At 33.9% G+C, this 22391-nt stretch overlaps 1 protein-coding gene across 1 annotated transcript in view; it reads right to left on the reverse strand.

The window, feature by feature from the left end:
• The window catches only part of LOC132554264 (signal peptide, CUB and EGF-like domain-containing protein 1), a 116899-nt gene that overhangs the window by 77024 nt on the left and 17484 nt on the right, over nucleotides 1-22391 (reverse strand). The window contains exon 3 of the mRNA XM_060218575.1: nucleotides 13406-14042. Coding sequence (XP_060074558.1) covers nucleotides 13406-14042 — 637 coding nt within the window. The remainder of the gene's footprint in view (nucleotides 1-13405; nucleotides 14043-22391) is intronic.

A 22391-nucleotide genomic window follows, 5' to 3' on the forward strand; every position in this document is an offset into this window, starting at 1 on the left:
CTCTTTGGTGTTTACACACTATTCAGACTGAAGTGGATGCATCTCATGTTGCTATTAAAATACGAATTTTAAACATTTCAGATAGGAGAAGAAATATGTGTATCGAAATTCTGAAGTAGTTCATTTATACCGTGAAATATGTATACCTCGCCTCCATTTTCAAACTGTATCATGACTCCGCGGTGCGCTCTAGTTACATCATGCATATCTTTTTAAAAAAAAACAGATTATGGTCCATATTGAATTTAATGTTTTTTCTGTTCTTCAAATTTTACTTTGTAACAAAGATAAAACTTATTAATCGTCGCATTTTTTCGTTAATAATTCAAAGCAGCATCTGAATTCTCTTTGGTTCCGTCACAGGGAACATGAAACACACGTTACCCTTAAGTTTTAGACTGTCGACGTACTTGTAATGTTTCTTCGAGTGTGTTCTTCTCGTCCTTGCAGAATGGAATATAGCCACTTTAGTGCAAAGCATGCCAACCCCTTCAGTACATGTCTCTTTAACGAGCAGACAAACCTACCGCGAAGTCACTCGTTTATGTATCGGCCTCCGAAAATACACACCATCATCTTTGTAACGGGTCTATCTGGGTGTATAACACTTTAGGAGGCGTAGTACGTACCTGACAGCTCAGAACCATAGTTTCAACATGATTACCTGAATTTTATTAATCAACATTTATAATAAACACGCGACTTTTTTGTAATAAACATTTGCAAGGTGGTTTCGGTTAAGAAGTGCACAAGTGTAAGGGAGAATCACACAGTGGAGCATTTAGAGGTTTAATTAAATGTAACATAACGGTTTTACAAATGTGAGACATCATTTTCACCGCTGCACGTAGCACTATATTTCATACCCAATAAAAATAATGAAGTTGATGAAAATAAATATACAATTTCATTAAAGTCAGAAATCATGTGTGGCATAATTATTTCAACCACAATGCCTCAAGTTCCCTTAGCGCAAACGTTTTATTATCTATTACATTCAAACTAATGTTATCTCCATTCACTAAAGTCAAGCAGTATATTTCGTCATCAAATCGTCACATCTCAACAATATTGGATATTGAAAGACATGGTATTTCATCGATGAAAACATTTTATTTCACCAATGAAAGACTTACGATTTCATGAATGAAAGACATTATATTTCACCAACTAAATACATTACATTTCACAAATGAAGTACATTATGTTTTACAGATGAAAGACATTATATTTCACATCGTATTTTACCATGTAAAGCATTGTATTTCACTAATGGAAGACATTAGATAAAATTAATACAGGGTTTCATAAATACGGCGTGCGACACTAAAGATAGGGGTATTTGAGGACAACTTACTAGAATGGAAAATTGTAAGAAAAACGGATTTCACGATGTAGAACATTCCATCTCACCAACCTAATACTTTGCATTACATCATGCATGTATGACTTTTTCTATTTCGCCCAAGAAGGACATTTTATTTCACCAATAAGACGTATACCACCGATGTAGAACCTGAGATTTCACTTATTCAATACATTCTATTTCACTTACGTAAACCACATTTCGCAGACGTGGAACTCATAAAAGACTTTTTTCAATAGCCTTGAACAGCCGATCCTAAAAATCAAAACAATCCACATTCTACACCACCAGACTGCATTCCCAAATCATTGAACGCCTTCATTCTTTGGTTAATGGACTTTTACTTGCAAAGAAATAATGACGATAGTACAAAGAAGACATATTTAGATTGATTGAAAATCCGGTTAGCAATAACTTCACTGACTTTGGTGGAAAGATTTACCTACTAACTACTGGCAACCCCATGCGAACTCCGCCCATCTCCTGGCTGTCACGATATGTATTTTCCTACGAGGCCAGATTTGCCGTAAAAAAAATACCTATCAAATCAGTTTCGCAAGACTTCTTCAAGGTTTTGCTATTTCACATACATTGATGATATATTTTCTTTAAAGAACATGAAATATTGAACTCATCAACCTTCTTCAATAACTACTTTCCTCTATCGTTTACCTCCAACGCAACCAACGAGGACAGCCGCTTCCCCAACCTAGGATTCTACATACCGCTGTCGATTCGATGTTCAAAGGCTTGTTAATAATATCCAGATTTACGTCCTTGATGCAGACATTTAAGAGAAAATATATGTTTACACATAATTATTTATCTAAATTTATATACGAACAAAACCGAAACTCGAGATATGCATCAATATGTGGGTGGTCGATTGACCCAGTGGTAACGCTCTCGTCTTTCACCTAGCCGTCCGGGGTTCGATTCCCGGAATGGATGTGAAAAGGTGCGTTGTCACCTGCCGGATCAAATGAGTTTTCCCCAGGTATTCCGGTTTCCTCCCACAGTCCAACCCCTTCGCGCTTCCATCCGAGCCAACAAGGGTGATTAATATAAGCTTTAAATTGTTTTAGGAGTTGTTGTACAATAAATAAAGATTATTTATTTATGACTCCATATAATGAGGAGTTTTTAGGGTCGCCATCATGATCTCATTGCAAATTTACGTCAACGATACGAAGTAAGTTGTTTTCGACGTTCATTAACGATGAATCTTCGGACGTTTACTCCTTCGGAACGCTTGGTTTCATTGTCCTTGTACTTACTCAAGGCCTTCATTTACACGTTTTTCTTTGTTTTGTGTTTGAATTATATTATTATACGTTATAAATCCTACTGCAATATATGATATTTTATCATAGTACACAGATATAGCAATACCTTTCCAAATATTTCGAAAGATGCAGGTTGATGATGGTGAAGCTCTACTGTCGCCATAATGATCATTGAGAAATATCCTATTGTCTTATACGGTATGTTGTTGGGCGTGTTTGGTGTTTGTTAGTGTACCTGTTGGTTTCGTTGTTGTTTACCGTGTTCTCGTTTGAGAACATTACATTACTTACTTGGATTGACCACGATTTACATGGCGGACGTTGTCTATGAAGCGAGAAGACGCTTACTCTTCCGGAACCTGGTCCATTTCGGAAAATCAACCGCGATAAACCACTATACTATAATTAATTTTGTATGTGGATGGATTTTAAAGCGCAAATAGCACGTTAATACCGAACAATACGTAAACAAAAGATCAACGGAAGAAAATCAGAAAACGCACATATTCACACATTAATTAGCAAAGTAATTTCAACAGAATTTTACGTAATTAGAAATCGCGATCAGCATTGAAATGATATTAAACTATTTTTCTTATACACATGCATGTTATGTCAACAAACCTCAAAATTACCTTAGATAAAAACTTAACTCAAATTTGTACAAAAAGTGATTTATCATATCCCTTCAACGTCTCTAAAATTATCATTTGTGGCGCTATATCAACTCAACTTAATATACTAAATACATTATCCTAAATTTCATTCTTAAGGCCTCTTCAGCATGAATCTCATCCCCCTTGTTGTACAATACCATGATTGTAAGAAAAAAGACAGAAATAACCCCGTCATGAACCATTCAAAATACTGTAAAATTTACATAAAGTTGTATCATCGTTTAATTCGGAGGTATTCTTAATTCACAAATTTATTATTATCGTGTCCAAGAATTAGTACATTGGTAAAAATGTATGAAAATATTTAACAACTGGTCATTCCGTTAGTACTAATATCCACGAAATCAAGTGACATATTTTTCTAACAACTACGAAATTTGAGCCCCAAGAGAAAATCACTCCTTAGGCAAAGACAATATCATCAAAAATACCTAGGTAGAGGAACTGGCGAGCAGCTTCAGAGGCTGACAGAGTTACCGCCGCATGCACAGCAGTGGCACCAGCAAACAGCGTGGCTTCTGAATAGTGATTATCTCTCTTCTACCAAACTCATAGAACCATTTACACGCCTACAGGAAGCGACCTGGCATTTAATAAAAACACGAGTTTGGTATTTATCTAGGGCGTTCTTTTTAAACTGTCGTTGTAAATTACATAGTATTTGTGTATTACCTTCTTGAGAAGGATTTAAAGGACGAATTCATAATATCAAAATATAAGATCTGAAGTATTCAATTTTTTTTTTTTTTTTTTGTAATTTTATACAGGAAAAGTGGTCGACCCGTCAAACTCATAGCAATTTCAATTTGAAAGTTGTTAAAATGTTTTATATGAAAATACTTGGGACAACTTATCAAAAATAAAACATCGTTAAGTTAAGACACCTTTAGTAGTAGTAGTCAAACCAGACATAATTTTACTTATTACGGATTAAAATACCCCTACTTATTCAAATCATTAGAAAAATTATTGAATCAAATGTCGTATGAACCGACTCACCTCCATGTTTTATTTCATATGTTTGAGATTTAGGACGTTTCAAATATTATACGTGAAGATACTAATAATATAGTGGCCATAATCTACCTATCACGTGACATATGATGTGATGAACTTTTTACCATTCATGTTTTTCTGAAGATTTTAACTCTTTATACTCAGTCATATGAATTTGTAATTCCAATGGCTGTCGATGCCTTGAAGCCAAATGAAAAATAGATTAAGTTTAACCAAGAGACGAATTGTATGGTGTAGAACTCTACTCTAAGGGATATTGACGTCACAGCCAGTTCGTGGAGGGCTGTCATTTTTGTGGGTTGATTTGTTTCCGACAAATATGAGAGGAGGATAATTGGAAATACTTTCATTCGAACTTAAGGACTAGTTGTAATATCTATGCCTGAGTGTCATGGAGTTATCTTACATGTATGCCTCTGCTGAGCTATTTACATATGGAGTCTGTTTCCATGGTGTTATCAGTAATTGGATAAGTTAAAAATTTTAAGACAGTTTCAGAATTAACCCATGATCCTGGGGCCAGATTTTAGAACACAATGAATATGAAACACAAGAGTGAGAGGATGGTATCATAAATGCCTACCATGTTTACATGTTGCAGTGATTCGATATACAAGGATATCGCGATTTCTGTGAAAGATATCGACAGCTGATTTATAAAATTACAACCCTCGATATTGAAAGGTGAAAAAGTCAAAGTATATTATTTACTTATCCTATATGAAGTTAAATATGTACGATACTTGTTAGTATGGCTTGTTGTTCACATTTGATATTGTAGCATCGCTTGCTTCAATTAACCAATATTTATTTACATGGCGGATTTTGGGGATGAAGTATTTTTGCCATAGATACATCGGTTCTGAGTTTGAAGGGAAAAATTCGTAAAATGTATTTTCTTGTCTTTATTTCATTGCCATTGTGACGTCAGAAGCTGGTGTTGGTTTCTACAATCAGTATGGTCTTCATGTATGTAGGTAACGTTTGTATCATTTCCTCCATATAATGAGAATAGCATAGTCTTTTTGATATCATCAATTAGTGTTAATGTATAGAACAGCATCCTGATATTACACATACGCCTGTTGTATTGGGAACAATATTCCTGCCTCTGTACGGATTCGTACACAGGCCTACTACATTGTGCCAATTCAACACTGGTAGTTGATATCAAAAACCAGTACTACAAAACAAACTACATAGAACAGTCAACACAGAATTAATCATGATAGTGTATAGGAATATCTAATTAAATAACTGTGTGCCTTTAAAAATAATACTGTAAAGTCATGATTTTTCGAGGGACATTATTTTCATTGGTTTCGAGTATGCTCTTCATCCACGAATTCATGTCCACGAACTGTTAGAAGAAGTACAAGTAGAATTATTGAGCTACATGTATACTTATCCAAAAAATCAAGGGTCCGCGAAATCGTTTGTTTGTTTTTTATGGGTTTTTTTTTTTTTTTTTTTTTGGGGGGGGGGGGTTAAAACAACGAAAAGTGAGCCCCATGGAAAAATATGATTTTATAGTAATAAAATGAGAAATATCAAACACTAACAGAACTGACCACCCAAGTAACTTTTAATAACACTTTTTAATGTATCATATCATTATTACTTGTTAGTGTACAGGTTAAATCTATAAACTAACTCCTACTGATGATATGTTGTCGTTGTCTTTTAGGAATATTTAGTGATATCAAAGTGTAAAACGTGGATATTCTGAAGACAAATTACTGAAATCTAAATCAGAAATCACAATTCTTAATACCACGTTTAAAGCAAAATTGTTGTGTTGTTAAAAAAAAACAAAAAAACAAAACAAAAACAAAAACAAACAAAAAACAAAAGCGGAAGTCACAGATGCAAATCTATTGTATAAATGTAGCGAATTCGACAATTGTGGATACGGGATCATTTTAAAGAAAATAATTAATTATCCGCCACGAATAATGTTTTAAATTAGAATCCAGTACCGAGTTTATTAGAACAATCCCTCGAGGACAAAACGTTAATAAAAATCTAGATATTTCGGCATTACCTTTATTAGAACTGATGTCATTAAGTCTTTTAGATATTTTCAAAAAAAATAAAATCCACGGAGCAGTTAACAGGAAATTCAAACAATGTGCTTTGGTATTGTATACAATTTGTTTCCCCTTTAAAAGAAATTGATATATCCGACCGTCAAACATTGATATGTCATATTAATTAATGGGAACCTATATACGAGAAAACGCAAAAATTAAATTCATAATGTAAATCATGAATAAACGTTTGCATCATTTAGAATTAGTTTACAAAACCTAAACTCATAATTTAATCTTCTGTGAAACAAACATTTAATTTATTGGTAATATTTTATCATGTTATCGGCATAACATACTAAAATCGACGTCACTTTGTAACGTCACGTTTGATTAACCAATGCCACGATGAAAGAAATTATCAAAGTAAATAGTATATTATAAATATCAAAAGTATTATAATGTGTGATTTATCATAGGGATTGTCTTATCTTTTATATGTCATTGATCCATAACACGGAAATCGGAGTATTGCTTTATTAAGAGTACATCTTGTTTTTTAAGGCTCAATAACCCAAAAAATAATTTAACTTAATCCTTAAATGATATCATTACATTAGATAAGGAAATGGATATACATATGAATAATTGTCAGAAATCATCATAATGTATATCCGTTGGCATTATCATTATGTGAGGCACCTTCATGTCCGACAGCTGCATTTCATGTCCTGAATATCTTAATCATCAGAAGCCATGTTCAGATCTGTGCATAATGCAGTCTGACATTATCCACTAAATCAAAAAGTTTCTTCACATTAATATTGTATGGCGCCTTTAAACGACAAAATTGTTTCATAGTTATCTTTTTAAGTGGAAAACATCAATGAATGTTTTTTAATATCGGTATGACTTGATGGCTTCGTATTATTGTATATGTAGCCAGGTACATAGCGTCGTATCAAATATATATCCATGTCAGGTATGCACAGAAGACGTACAACTGAGTGGTAGGTTTCAATACAGATATAGAATAGGATAAAGTAGAGCCTATTATTTAAGTAAACTGTATCATACAGCTGTTTCGTCCTTCTATGATCCGCCAGAATTGTAAAGGAGTAAAGTGTTGTCTGGACAAGAAATGTGATGATATATGGTTTTAACGTACAAAATAAAACATATAATATTATCAGGAGACACCGGCATAATAATTTTATAGGTTTATCTAATCAATATTATCAATGAATGACAGTATGGGTGAAGTCACAACCATTTTTCCGCATTTCAAAGTTCGAGGGAATTTTCTTGGTTAGAGTTACTTCCCCTCTTGGAGTGCAATCACCGTTTCTGGCTAACAAGTTTAATATCTAAGAAGGAAAACGAAAACGTTCAACCTTGAAATTCTGTTGCTTTGCATTTCCATATTCTTTGTTTACTTTTTTGGCTTCATATGCCATCAAAGTTGTAGCAAAGCAAATAAACACATGTAAATATATAGGTAAAACCTTATATTTGTAGAAGTGTTGTTAATTGTGATTCTTATTCTAATCACTCTTACCAATCATTTCCATTACTCCGTTCATATACTAGATATTAGATACAGATTCCCGATGTCAAATAAAGAAATTGTTTTTTATTCTGTTGTCGTCCTACAATTTGTAGGGCTGACCAAAATATCCCGATCATAACAAAAAAAGTAAGTAGTTTAGTAAACAGTTTAAGAATCATATCGATCTACTACAAATTAAACATGGCGGATCTACTTTGTACCTAACGTTAATGCCGCGTGATACATTTTTCGGTGTGTAAACGATATCTCATTACAAGATAAGAAGATACCTTAGCACGACAGTGAAGGAAATTTATCCATTCTGTCACCACATTTATTTCTTTACTTTGATGAACGGAAGCAGGCTTGTGCAGTCTATTGGCAAGCTATTGAAAGAAAACTCGACCTGTAGACTAAACACTAAACTACTCCAAAGATATTGTTTACACTCTGGTTCGGGAGTTGGATGTTCTCCATTCTACAGTAAGAGGAGTATATACACATAGCGATTTATACAAATATTACAGGTTGTTGTAACACAAGTATTACAATGAGTTCGTGGATTTCAAACATTTCAAAATGTACAAAAGAGCAAATTTGATACATTTTGCAGTTCAAACACATAGAAAATGACTTGAGAAAGAAACTTATTGTTAACGTAACATTATTTACACTATAATCACAGGTAACAGACAGCATTATCAGGTAAATACACCGGAGGTGATATTATTACAAATATCGGCCCTAATAATCACATTATACGTCACAGTAGACATAAAATATGGACTTTTAGAACACAATCATATGATATAGTTATATACCAAAGTATATTGAATATTACAGATATATACCAAAGGCAGCGAAATATTACAGATATATACCAAAGTAGATTAAATATTACAGATATATACCAAAGTCAGTGAAATATTACAGATATATACCAAAGTCAGTGAAATATTACAGATATATACCAAAGTGGATGGAATATTACCGATATATACCAAAGTAGATGAAATATTACAGATATATACCAAAGTCAGTGAAATATTATAGATATATACCAAAGTCAGCGAAATATTACAGATATATACCAAAGTCAATGAAATATTACAGATATATACCAAAGTCAGTGAAATATTACAGATATACCAAAGTCAGTGAAATATTACAATTATATACCAAAGGCAGCGAAATATTACAGTTATATACCAAAGTGGATGGAATATCACAGTTATATACCAAAGACAGTGAAATATTACAGTTATATACCAAAGTGAATGGAATATTACAGTGATATACCAAAGTGGATGGAATATTACAGATATATACCAAAGTGGATGAAATATTACAGTTATATACCAAAGACAGTGAAATATTACAGTTATATACCAAAGTGGATGAAATATTACAGATATATACCAAAGTCAGTGAAATATTACAGATATATACCAAAGTCAGTGAAATATTACAGATATATACCAAAGTGGATGGAATACCGATATATACCAAAGTAGATGAAATATTACAGATATATACCAAAGTCAGTGAAATATTATAGATATATACCAAAGTCAGCGAAATATTACAGATATATACCAAAGTCAATGAAATATTACAGATATATACCAAAGTCAGTGAAATATTACAGATATATACCAAAGTCAGTGAAATATTACAATTATATACCAAAGGCAGCGAAATATTACAGTTATATACCAAAGTGGACGAAATATTACAATTATATACCAAAGACAGTGAAATATTACAATTATATACCAAAGTCAGTGAAATATTATTACAATTATATACCAAAGTGGATGAAATATTACAGATATATACCAAAGTGGATGAAATATTACAGTTATATACCAAAGTGGATGGAATATTACAGTTATATACCAAAGTGGATGAAATATTACAGATATATACCAAAGTCAGTGAAATATTACAGATATATACCAAAGTCAGTGAAATATTACAGATATATACCAAAGTGGAATGGAATATATACAAAGTAGATGAAATAGATATATTATATATACCAAAGTCAGGAAATATTACAATATATACCAAAGTCAGATATATACCAAAGTCAGTGAAATATTACAGATATATACCAAAGTCAGTGAAATATTACAATATATACCAAACAGAAATATTATATACCAAAGTGGATATTACAATTATATACCAAAGACAGAAATATTACAATTATATACCAAAGTCAGTGAAATATTACAATTATATACCAAAGTCAATGAAATATTACAGATATATACCAAAGTGGATGAAATATTACAGATATATACCAAAGTGGATGAAATAAATATTACAGAGTTATATACCAAAGTGGATGAAATATTACAGTTATATACCAAAGTGGATGGAATATTACAGTTATAAACCAAAGTGGATGAAATATTACAGATATATACCAAAGTGGATGAAATATTACAGATATATACCAAAGTGGATGAAATATTACAGATATATACCAAAGTCAGTGAAATATTACAGTTATATACCAAAGTCAGTGAAATATTACAATTATATACCAAAGTGGATGAAATATTACAGATATATACCAAAGTGAATGGAATATTACAGTTATATACCAAAGTGGATGAAATATTACAGATATATACCAAAGTGGATGAAATATTACAGTTATATACCAAAGTGGATGGAATATTACAGTTATATACCAAAGTGGATGGAATAACAGTGGATGGAATATTACAGTTATATACCAAAGTGGATGGAATATCACAGTTATATACCAAAGTGGATGGAATATTACAGTTATATACCAAAGTGAATGGAATATTACAGTGATATACCAAAGTGGATGGAATATTACAGTGATATACCAAAGTGGATGGAATATCACAGTTATATACCAAAGTGGATGGAATATTACAGTTATATACCAAAGTGGATGGAATATTACAGTTATATACCAAAGTCCATGAATATTACACTTATATACCAAAGTGGATGAAATATAACAGTTATCTTTTACCAGAGGCAATGATGTATTACAATTTAAATGCCACCCACATTCGACACTGGAACACTCATACACCAACGTCGACGAAGGAACACTGTTACTTCCTGCTGTCGACGTAAACCCACTTTCGTCGACATAATTCAAAAGCCTATTTAAAACACAGCAGACCAATAAACTATATTCTACTGTCGACGTGAGCATGTTTTCACATAAATCGCAATCACAAAAACAGCACATTCAAAGTTACAATGCAACACTTATTTCATAGGCTACATCAAACAAGATGATTTACGGTCCGCATTGAATTTATTAACGTCGATCGTTAAAAGTTCACTCCCACACAACAATCAAAAAGTACAACTACAGACCGGTCGGCATTAAAATGAACTTGCATATACTATTAAGTGCTAGATTACTTCTATAGATATGACCAACCCACGCAGATTGAATAGGGATAAAAAATATGGTTAAACGAAAGCATTTTCTCATTGAACATAGATTGTGTTCCAGAGTACTGTAAATGGTAAAATCAGTCGATTAATGATTCCGGCGATGCACATATATATAGGACTTGGACTGATATTTCAACATCTACAGATTGATATATCAGCTTTCTTGTCTCCAATTCAAACAGTTTATTGTTTAGATCATTTCGCTTTTAATTTTATAATTACTATTTCTATGACACAAAATGAGATTTTTTCCGCTAAGAGAATCGATTCCTCATAGCATTTTACAATCCTAGGCACCACGAGTACTAAATCACACTCTTAATTGATGGGGTGATGGTGCAACTGATTTCCCTCAGTCGCCTACCAAGGGTTTAAAATTTAGGCCCTTTGTAACACTGACGAGTTCTAGAAGGACGAAACACATGTATGGTACAGTTTAATTCATTATTTAGCTCTATTGTATCTAACGCTAAACTTTTTTTGTGTGTGTTAAAGTGTGCTGTTCATTTGTGTGTCTTCTGCACAATCTTAATCCTGTAATGATATCGATAGTTGTAAACGCCTTGACAAATCTTCGGCTATACTGAAGAATGTAACCATTATATAGACGGTATATAGACACGTTGAATTTGCTGGAAAGGTTAATTGATTTCAAGAGCAGTAAAATCAAAATTTTCCAAAACAAAGTTAAAAACATAGAATGAGGGAGATGTAATTACCCCATACTAGTATAAATATAGTAAATTATACACTGGACACTTCCAAAAGAACAAGCACGGAATCAATTTTTAACGAACTTAAACTAGACATGTATATGTACTTGTATCATTACGAAGTGATACAGTTTATTAACCTACAACCTTAAAGGTTTGTACAGAAAGACATACAACTGAACACATTTCAATACCATCCAAATATACTGCATATGACGGTAAATGAAATATACAATTTTCTATAGCTGTTTTAATTTAAAGGACTCCTCGTTGATGCAAGTGACCAAGAGTTTGGAATACTTGTCGGGCAAATGAATCGTTTTTTTTTTAATTTACATATCTTAATCACTTTTTGTCTAAATCTACAAGTCTTATTAAAACGCTTTTCATCTTTAAAGTTACAATTTTGCCAGAACATGTTTGATTTGTACCGTTTTTGAAATGTAACCAAACCAAACGTCTATAGAGGATGGACCATAAACGAACTATCTAAATGAAACTCTACAGCATTAGATTTAAATCTGTAGATAAAATAGGTTGTGTTAAATAGCGATCCAATTAAGCTTTGTGGTTTATGTAGCCCGCCACCGTGTTACTCATATGTTAAAGTTTCAGATAAGGAAATTAATACAATAGATAGCTGGTAAGGAATTTTGATATTTTGTGAATATTTTTAAAATGAAAAGTTTTTTTCAGATAGTTATTGGAAAATGATATTGTTAGGTACGGGAATTTCCCACCGTCCGACTGTCAATCTGTTATCTCAGTTTTTTTTATATATTTTTTTTCCACAGTTCTGAAATACCCACCGCAATGGGAATTTACCAACCCAAACTATTACACAACTACACAATTGTTTCCTAAGTTGTATCAGTGCTTTTTTAAAGTTTCGTAATCAGGCGAAATTGTCTTTGCGTGAATACAAAGTTATTTTCTGTGCTCCGACATTTTATATTGCTAGAGCACTGCCGTGTAGGTAATTCTCTCGTACTTCCATAGAACCTTCATATGATTGGATAATTAAAACACAGCAGTAAGAAACAACAAACATGAATTATACAAAATAATATGTACAAAATGATAGAATGTAATTATGTTAGTCACATAATTTGTTCCACAGAGTTATCCATCGCACCCTCCGTAACTAAGATTTTATACATCCTGAAAATAATTCAATGGTTGCTTATATAGCGATTAATTTTGGCATTTAAGTAGCATTGATTGTAAACAATGACGTTGTTAATAAATAAACGTAATTTAAATAAGTATTATAATACGAGATATCTAATGCCACACTTACCTGACGAATACATAGTTATCGTGGCGCTACATAAACCACTTCCGCTCCTGAAGTTTCCCGCCACCACCCGGTTGAGTCCAACATACACACTATAATCGACTGCTCCATAGAGAGGCTGTTGCCCTCGCAAAGTGTACAAGAAGCGAGATTTGATGTTATCCTTGTGCGGTCCAGATTTCCATTCTATTCGCTCATCACTGATGCTTATTTTTGTATTACTTCCTCTCCTAATAAAATTATCCACCGTCGTTATTAATAATCCACCGTTCGCTGAAGCATCCATGTGCCCGGGCAGATTATTTCCATAAATTCTAAATTGTTTATTATGAATTTGAGTTTCCGCCATATTGCTTGTTGTTCCGTTATCACCGCCATATCCATCTCCGGTTGGTGAGTCTGATATATCAAGTGTCCACAGCCTTGGAGGTTCTGAATAGTCCAATAAAATTTTTGCCTCTTTATATGGACCAGAAAAATCTAATTTAAGAACAACTTGTTTATCACATGACCTCCCTGGCCTCGTTGTGGGTTTATGTATGAATGAGATATGATTGCTAAATCCCCTGACAACACCACGACGAAGATCCAGATGTACTACATTGTCTTCTAAACGCTTGGCAAAACTTTCAATAATGGCAAAAACTGAAACAGAAAACGAGAAAAAAGAAAAACTGAAAAAAGTCCCGATATTTTTTTTTTATTATTATCATTATTATTAATTCGTTGACTTGATATAAATATGATCCATAAAAATACAAGAATCACATCCTACTCGGATATAAAACAAAAAGATCGATAGATATGACAGAATAAAGTAAACCCCATAAGACTTAAACATTCTGTATAGATGGTAATATTGGTGGGTTCGCGAGGAATTTAACTTAACGATATTCACAGTGATCAGAGATAAGACTAAACCATATACTCTGCAGACATTTTCACAATGTATCAATACATCAGGATATAAATATCATAAGTCTGACTAGTGTAATCTCAAACCAGCACAATTGCGAAATATTAGCCCGCGAAAATTTAAAGAAAAAGTATACGACACTTTCTATTTGTATAAGAATAGAAAAGGTAGCTTTGTGAAGTTACCAAGACGTTAAATGATTTCCTATATTCAATTCTGGGTCAATAGAGTCTCTCACTGGACCATACTTCCGGTCAGTTATCTTTATCTCTTTCAGGTAATCGATGGATAAATCACAGATTGATTACATACAAAGGGAAGCAGAGTTGTTGACGACTACACCAGATGGTACAAAAACAATGCTTGAATGTTTATTATGTAACACGTGATCGATTTCTGTCGTAAACAATGAATTATATTGCTGTACAGACTCAGAATGGTTTTATTTGTTTATTACTTGTTTTGTTTGTTTGTTTTATCGCCCCGTGAACAGTTAGGAATATTTCGAGGTGTGATCTCCTTGTCGAAGCTGATGGCTACCTCACCAAGGCCTATCACATCATCCTGAGCAATCAGAGTATTTTGCTCAAAAACACAATTACATAAGTACATTGTTAGAGAGAAAGCATTCCATTTTTGTAAACATGGCGACAAAGTAATGATGCATATGTAAAAAAAATATGTAATTGTTCTTGAAAGTTCTTTTATTGTAGGTAAAAGAAAACGACATTAACATATGCACCCTTGTCGCTATGGAACATTGAAAATATAAGAAAAGTATATAGATGATATGGATCAGATATATTACGTCACCTTTAAATACATAATAACACCAGACAGGGTTCACATCATGGTCACTGATGATAGACACAGGCTAAATGTATATGATCAAATGACATAATTCCCGGTGAAATTAACCCAATTCGGTGTGTAAATGGGAAGATCGGATCGACAGTGCAGTAAAGTTAGGTCGATTTCGTGGTCAAATCAACCACTTCCGGTGTGTAATGGGGAAGATCGGATCGACAGTGCAGTAAAGTTAGGTCGATTTCGTGGTCAAATCAACCACTTCCGGTGTGTAATGGGGAAGATCGGATCGACAGTGCAGTAAAGTTAGGTCGATTTCGTGGTCAAATCAACCACTTCCGGTGTGTAATTGGGAAGATCGGATCGACAGTGCAGTAAAGTTAGGTCGATTTCGTGGTCAAATCAACCACTTCCGGTGTGTAATTGGGAAGATCGGATCGACAGTGCAGTAAAGCTTGGTCGCTTTCGTGGTCAAATCAACCACTTCCGATGTGTAATTGGGAAGATTAAATTGACAGTGCAGTAAAGCTTGGTCGCTTTCGTGGTCAAATCAACCACTTCCGATGTGTAAGCGGGAAGATCGGATCGACAGTGCAGTAAAGCTTGGTCGCTTTCGTGGTCAAATCAACCACTTCCGATGTGAAAGTGCAAAGATTGACAGAAAAGGTAGGTTGTTTCTTTGCATTCAACCAGAAGGAAAAACGACTTTGGAATATTGCCAAAAATAGCAATAAAAACAAATAAGATGATGATTTGAAGGCGTCACTATCAGTAGTGATTGGCACCTGTATTATATATTAGTTTGAGCATCCGGTAAAATCAAGTTTTCAGGTTTTATTTCATTTTTTAATTTGTTAACGCTGATGATTTGAACCAAAACAAAAGCTAACAAACCACTGAAATGTAATATAGTAGATTACATTCCACTGTTTTTAGAGAAGTCTTGACGTTTCCTATCAATACGAGTATCCAGGACTTGTGCCACTCGTATCATTTTTTACTTAAAGCCTGACCTATCTTCCTCGTCATATAACACTAGTTCGCTGATGTGTACAGTATCATTGAAAACAATTGTCCTTCAAAGGGAGCCCTACACCAGCTTACAAGTGCACGTGTATGTCATAAAATGTAACAGAAAGCATATGGGTTGATAAATAATAGAAAAAAGTGTGTTTTTTCCTTCCAGACACGTGTTCAAGCGAACTACGATCTCATCAAAGCAAAACACACAAAGGGTAAGGATATGTGGAAAACTTCGACTGGATTTCGCGATCTGTTCCGGTCAATACACGCTGAACCTTATTAACTTTTATATATTGTTCCGTCTTGTATAATATGACAGTTACAATTTTCTTTTTGATTTCTTTTAAGATAAAGATTATACAAACCATACGGTGAAAGATTAGAATTGGCAACGTGTTAAGTTAAAAAATTTAGGACTTTGCCTATCTTCGTTTTATCCTGTTTCAAGTGCTTCTCGTAAATCACAAAACGGCATAAACAATGGTTGAGATTTCCTACAGCACTGCGTAAACAGGGGCTGTGAGGGGCTAAATTTGTTTCTAAACAAAAATTCCAACATCTTGATAAATTATGGGCCAGATGAAGATTTCTGACACAGTTTGTGTGTTTGTTAAAATCGTCTGTATGAGGACCAGTTATTTATAGCACTGTGCAGCAAATAAGTCATATACATGAATTGGTCGCAAACACAACTTTAAAGTGTAAAGTTACATGCTTAAGTTCTTTCTTTCTGTCTCTTCGGCTGATGTTAAGTAAGTATCTAAATATGTTTGAATATTTCTTTATACGAAAACATAGTACATTATACATAGCACTTTTTTATCGATATTTTGTATCTTGATAGTATAACCAAGGAAGCGTTTGTTAGTAGTGATTTCAGTGTGACTATGTCAAATAAATTATCCGTATTATGAAGAATTTAAGCGTATTACTTTGCTTTAATCAGTTCAAATCCACGCTCTTTCTTTGCTTTAATTAATAAAAACACACTATCTCTTCTTCTTTTTTTTCTTAAAAATTAATGAAAGCCCACTTTCTGTTTTGCTTTAAACATTAAAGGCAAGGCTCTACCTCGTTTTAATTGGTTAAAACCCATTCTGTACCTTGGTTTTATTGGTTAAAACCATTCTGTAAACCCATTTTGTACCTTGATTTAATGGTTAAACCCCATTCTTTACCTTGGCTTTATTGGTTAAAACCCATTCTGTACCTTGGTTTTATTGGTTAAAACCATTCTGTAAAGCCATTTTGTACCTTGATTTAATGGTTAAACCCCATTCTGTACCTTGGCTTTATTGGTTAAAACCCATTCTGTACCTTGGCTTTATTGGTTAAAACCCATTCTGTACCTTGATTTATTGGTTAAATCCTATGTTGTATCTTGGTTTTAATGGTTAAATCCTATGTTGTACCTTGGTTTTATTGGTTAAAACCCATTCTGTACCTTGGTTTTAATTAATTAAAAATCACACTTCATGTTTCCAGTGGCCGGAATACTCTTTAATATGTGATTTTTTATAATCCTGAAGATACGTTGAACTTTGAGATGACATTCTATCATGTCTCCTACGATATTAATTAGGACTTTTGTTAAGAGTACCATAGTGTATCTCATAGGATTAATTCATTATCGCCAAATATATTTTGGCCAATAGTGCCGCGATGAAGGTCAATATGAGTAATTAAATTAAAGGACACTCGCCACAAGAATTGCTTTATGAATAATGTGTATTGTAAAAACTAGTACAGCATGATGTCAGCAGTTGAGATCGAACGTGCGACAATATGTAAATTCGACTAACGTGATAATACATGTAACAATCTGATGTAGGACTAACGTCTTATCGTGTGTGCTATAGACACTGATGTAGGACTAATGTCTTATCGTGTGTGCTATAGACACTGATGTAGGACTAACGTCTTACCGTGTGTGCTATAGACACTACACTGATGTAGGACTAACGTCTTACCGTGTGTGCTATAGACACTGATGTAGGACTAACGTCTTATCGTGTGTGCTATAGACACTAATGTAGGACTAACGTCTTAACGTGTGTGCTATAGACACTGATGTAGTACTAACGTCTTATCGTGTGTGCTATAGACACTGATGTAGGACTAAAGTCTTATCGTGTGTGCTATAGACACTGATGTAGGACTAGCGTCTTATCGTGTGTGCTATAGACACTGATGTAGGACTAACGTCTTACCGTGTGTGCTATAGACACTGATGTAGGACTAACGTCTTACCGTGTGTGCTATAGACACTGATGTAGGACTAACGTCTTACCGTGTGTGCTGTAGACACTGATGTAGGACTAACCTCTTACCGTGTGTGCTATAGACACTGATGTAGGACTTACGTTTTACCATTTGTGTTATAGACACTGATGTAGGACTAACGTCTTACCGTGTGTGCTGTAGACACTGATGTAGGACTAACGTCTTACCGTGTGTGCTGTAGACACTTTTGTAGGACTAACGTCTTACCGTGTGTGCTATAGACACTGATGTAGGACTAACGTCTTACCGTGTGTGCTGTAGACATTGATGTAGGACTAACATCTTACCGTGTGTGCTGTAGACACTGATGTAGGACTAACGTCTTGCCGTGTGTTATAGACACTGATGTAATACTAGCGTCTTATCGTGTGTGCTATAGACACTGATGTAGGACTAACGTCTTACCATGTGTGCTATAGACACTGATGTAGGACTAACGTCTTATCGTGTGTGCTATAGACACTGATGTAGGACTAAAGTCTTACCGTGTGTGCTGTAGACACTGATGTAGGACTAACCTCTTACCGTGTGTGCTATAGACACTGATGTAGGACTAACGTTTTACCATTTGTGTTATAGACACTGATGTAGGACTAACGTCTTACCGTGTGTGCTATAGACACTGATGTAGGACTAACGTCTTACCGTGTGTGCTGTAGACACTTTTGTAGGACTAACGTCTTACCGTGTGTGCTATAGACACTGATGTAGGACTAACGTCTTACCGTGTGTGCTGTAGACAATGATGTAGGACTAGCGTCCTGCCGTATGTGTTATAGACACTGATGTAGGACTAACGTCTTACCATGTGTGCTATAGACACTGATGTAGGACTAACGTCTTACCGTGTGTGCTGTAGACACTGATGTAGGACGAACGTCTTACCGTGTGTGCTGTAGACACTGATGTAGGACTAACGTCTTACCGTGTGTGCTATAGACACTGATGTAGGACTAACATCTTACCGTGTGTGCTGTAGACACTGATGTAGGACTAACGTCTTACCGTGTGTGCTGTAGACATTGATGTAGGACTAACGTCTTACCGTGTGTGTTATAGACACTGATGTAGGACTAACATCTTACCGTCTATAGTCAATGATGTACAAATCGTTGAAATTTCTTTCATAAATGCAATATTGAAAGTTTAAGCACTGAACCTTTCTGATGTAACCGGATTTTTTTTCAATTTTTGGTTATCAGTGCACGCTTGTAAGTAAACCGTTTTCGAGGACAAGATTCAAGGCACATCTGACGTGCAGTTATACCAATATTTTCAGTCCAGATTTTCCACAAAACAAGAACAAACAGGTCAGAATAAAAAAAAAAGAACATAACTTGAAATAAAGTCTAGTACCGTACATTTTCTATGTTCTGCCTGTCAACACACAAGAAACTTCATTGGTGAGTTGTCTCTACTTTTTACGCGTCTGGTTAGAAAAAGTGACTTGTCTGTGTATTCTGACTGACGGAACACCATGTTTCTTAAACCATTTGAACACCTTTAAAACTACCTTTATCTGTGTTTCTACAGAATCAAGTTTCCGCTTTACACGAGTAGTGCATATACAACGCTCTAACAATCTTTCTTAGGAATTTCGATCTGGATCATGTTGACGCTTATCATCAAATATATTTAGAGTTGTCACTCACACTGGGTGAAAGTTTTAGTCATGCATCGCAATATCTTTTATCAAGATATTCTTTGTAAGTCTAATCAGAATGGGATGATTGATGAATGCTACGGCAATCCTCGGTCTAATCCATGATCGTCATCCTTCAACTCATACCGCCAAATGGAAGGGTTTTTTTTCTCTGAGAACTGATTTAAACGTATTGTCTCTGTTTGAATTATTATTTTTTAAAAATGGTGTTTCGTCGTATTTCTTTTTACAACTTAACATCATTTTACATATCATTTGATCAAATGGTCAAAATGAAATAAAAAAAAAAAAAAAAAACGAAACACAATCGGGTATTTAATCTAACTGTAAGGAGGAACCAAAGGAAATGCCCAGTCTTATGGAAATTACGGAAGGTACTGAATTAAAGGGTTAGTACACCTCCCCGTCTAGATTTTGAAATTTCTTTTGACTAACTTTTCCTTAGTCGTGACCTATGCTTCAAAATTTAGTTCCTTAGTATCACTGACAATTCCTAGAAGGACGAAACACCCGAACGATGTAGTTTTATTCAGTGTTTGGTTTTACCGTATCTAACTCTAAATTTGTATGTTAAAAAAAGGTGTTACTCAACCACATCCTCAGAACACTATCGTTCGTCGGCGAGACAACGCCTCGTCAGAGTCATAGAGACAGACAACTGTAACCAACCAACTGATATTTTGTCCAGTTTTGTAGGCTTTGTCCGTTTACTATCAAATTCTGAAGGACAAAAAACATTCTAGTTCCTATGGTTTATAGTCAATAAATTTATACTGCCGGTATTTATAGTCGAGTACATGTGCGTTCTCATGTGTATGCCAGTATCTTCCAAGATTTATATGTAAAATCCTGCGAACCGTTACAAATCGTTTTTTAGCAAGCTATGGAGATCAATAATTTTTTGACGAAAGAGGTTTTCCAAATCATTAACTGCAAAATTCACAATTCAATAATATTCAAAGTAATTCAAATATAATTTCTATGGAAGCTTTATACATTTTTATTTTACCTTTTTCACGGGAAATACTCTGAAGATAGCGAGCTGTGGTACCAGTTGGTTAAATTCACAAAGAAGGAGGCACATATCTTCAAGAACGTGTGATAATTGAAGATACTTGATAATAGAAGATATTTGGAAATAGTATCCTTCATTAAATCGATAAGCCCTGATGACGTCATAAAACGTATATTAATTGGGTTTTTTCTTTAATTAATTAGTTATATGGCTATCAAATACAAGACACCAAACATGTTCTATGTCCCGGCATTAAAAAGGAGAAATGAAATCAGAAAAGAAATTCATTTTTCAGTTTTTCCTTCAGTGTTGGTAACGTTTCTCTTTCACCCTAGAAATACCTCTACACGTGTGGATTTTGCAAAGGAAATTATGACAAAATGAAATAAAAGGGTATCAAATACCGAAATTTAGTTAAATAACATGCCATTTTATTGACTATACTTTCCTATGCTACCACTGATAATATAATGAAGAACATTTACACCAATTGGTAAACATATAAAGCGTCTTGTTCTTCTCTCGTTTTCTTGTCTTATAAATTAACGATATAAACAGCTTTTTCAGAAATGTTTATTTCCTTTTCAATATACTGTAAAATCATACATTTTCATGGGGCTCATTTTTGCGGGTTTTTTCAAGAAATCACTTTTTGGCGGATACTTGTTTTCGTGGATTGATATAGCTTACTAAATCTACTAATTTCAACAGTTCGAGGACAAATAAATCGTTGATTATGAATACACAAGAAACCATGGAAACACATCCACGACGAAAATGGATGATTTCACAGTAACGTAAATATAAATTAAATATTTTTATGTCACAATTTTCATTTCACTTATGCTCCGTAGTAAATTTAAATAATCTTTATGTAAGTTTGAAAATATACCGAGAAATAAGGACAGTTTTTATTCCTTTTACACTTAATTTTAGACATTTGAAATTTCTTTAAAATCTAATAACTATGAACGTTTACCAGTGAACCTGCGAGAATTTTTACGTAATATATTTTATTCCTCAAAACGTGCATCGATGTACACACACATATATATATATACACATACATCAAATATATTATTTATTGTTTTGCTTTTTGACTAAATCCGTTTTCTTTTCACACAATAAAACAGCCAGTAAAACGTGTTGGTGTTATTGTAAATCAATTTTCGAGTTGGGAGGTACGATTTTATTATAGGAACATCTGGGTGGTATCAGCAAGGTCGCATGTGATTATTAGTACAGTAACACAGCCCTGGGGATACACATAATTTATACATTACAGAA

The sequence above is a fragment of the Ylistrum balloti genome, unplaced genomic scaffold, assembly GCF_031769215.1.
Source record: "Ylistrum balloti isolate Yb309-2 unplaced genomic scaffold, AGI_CSIRO_Ybal_v1 Utg369640, whole genome shotgun sequence".
NCBI lineage: Eukaryota > Metazoa > Mollusca > Bivalvia > Pectinida > Pectinidae > Ylistrum > Ylistrum balloti.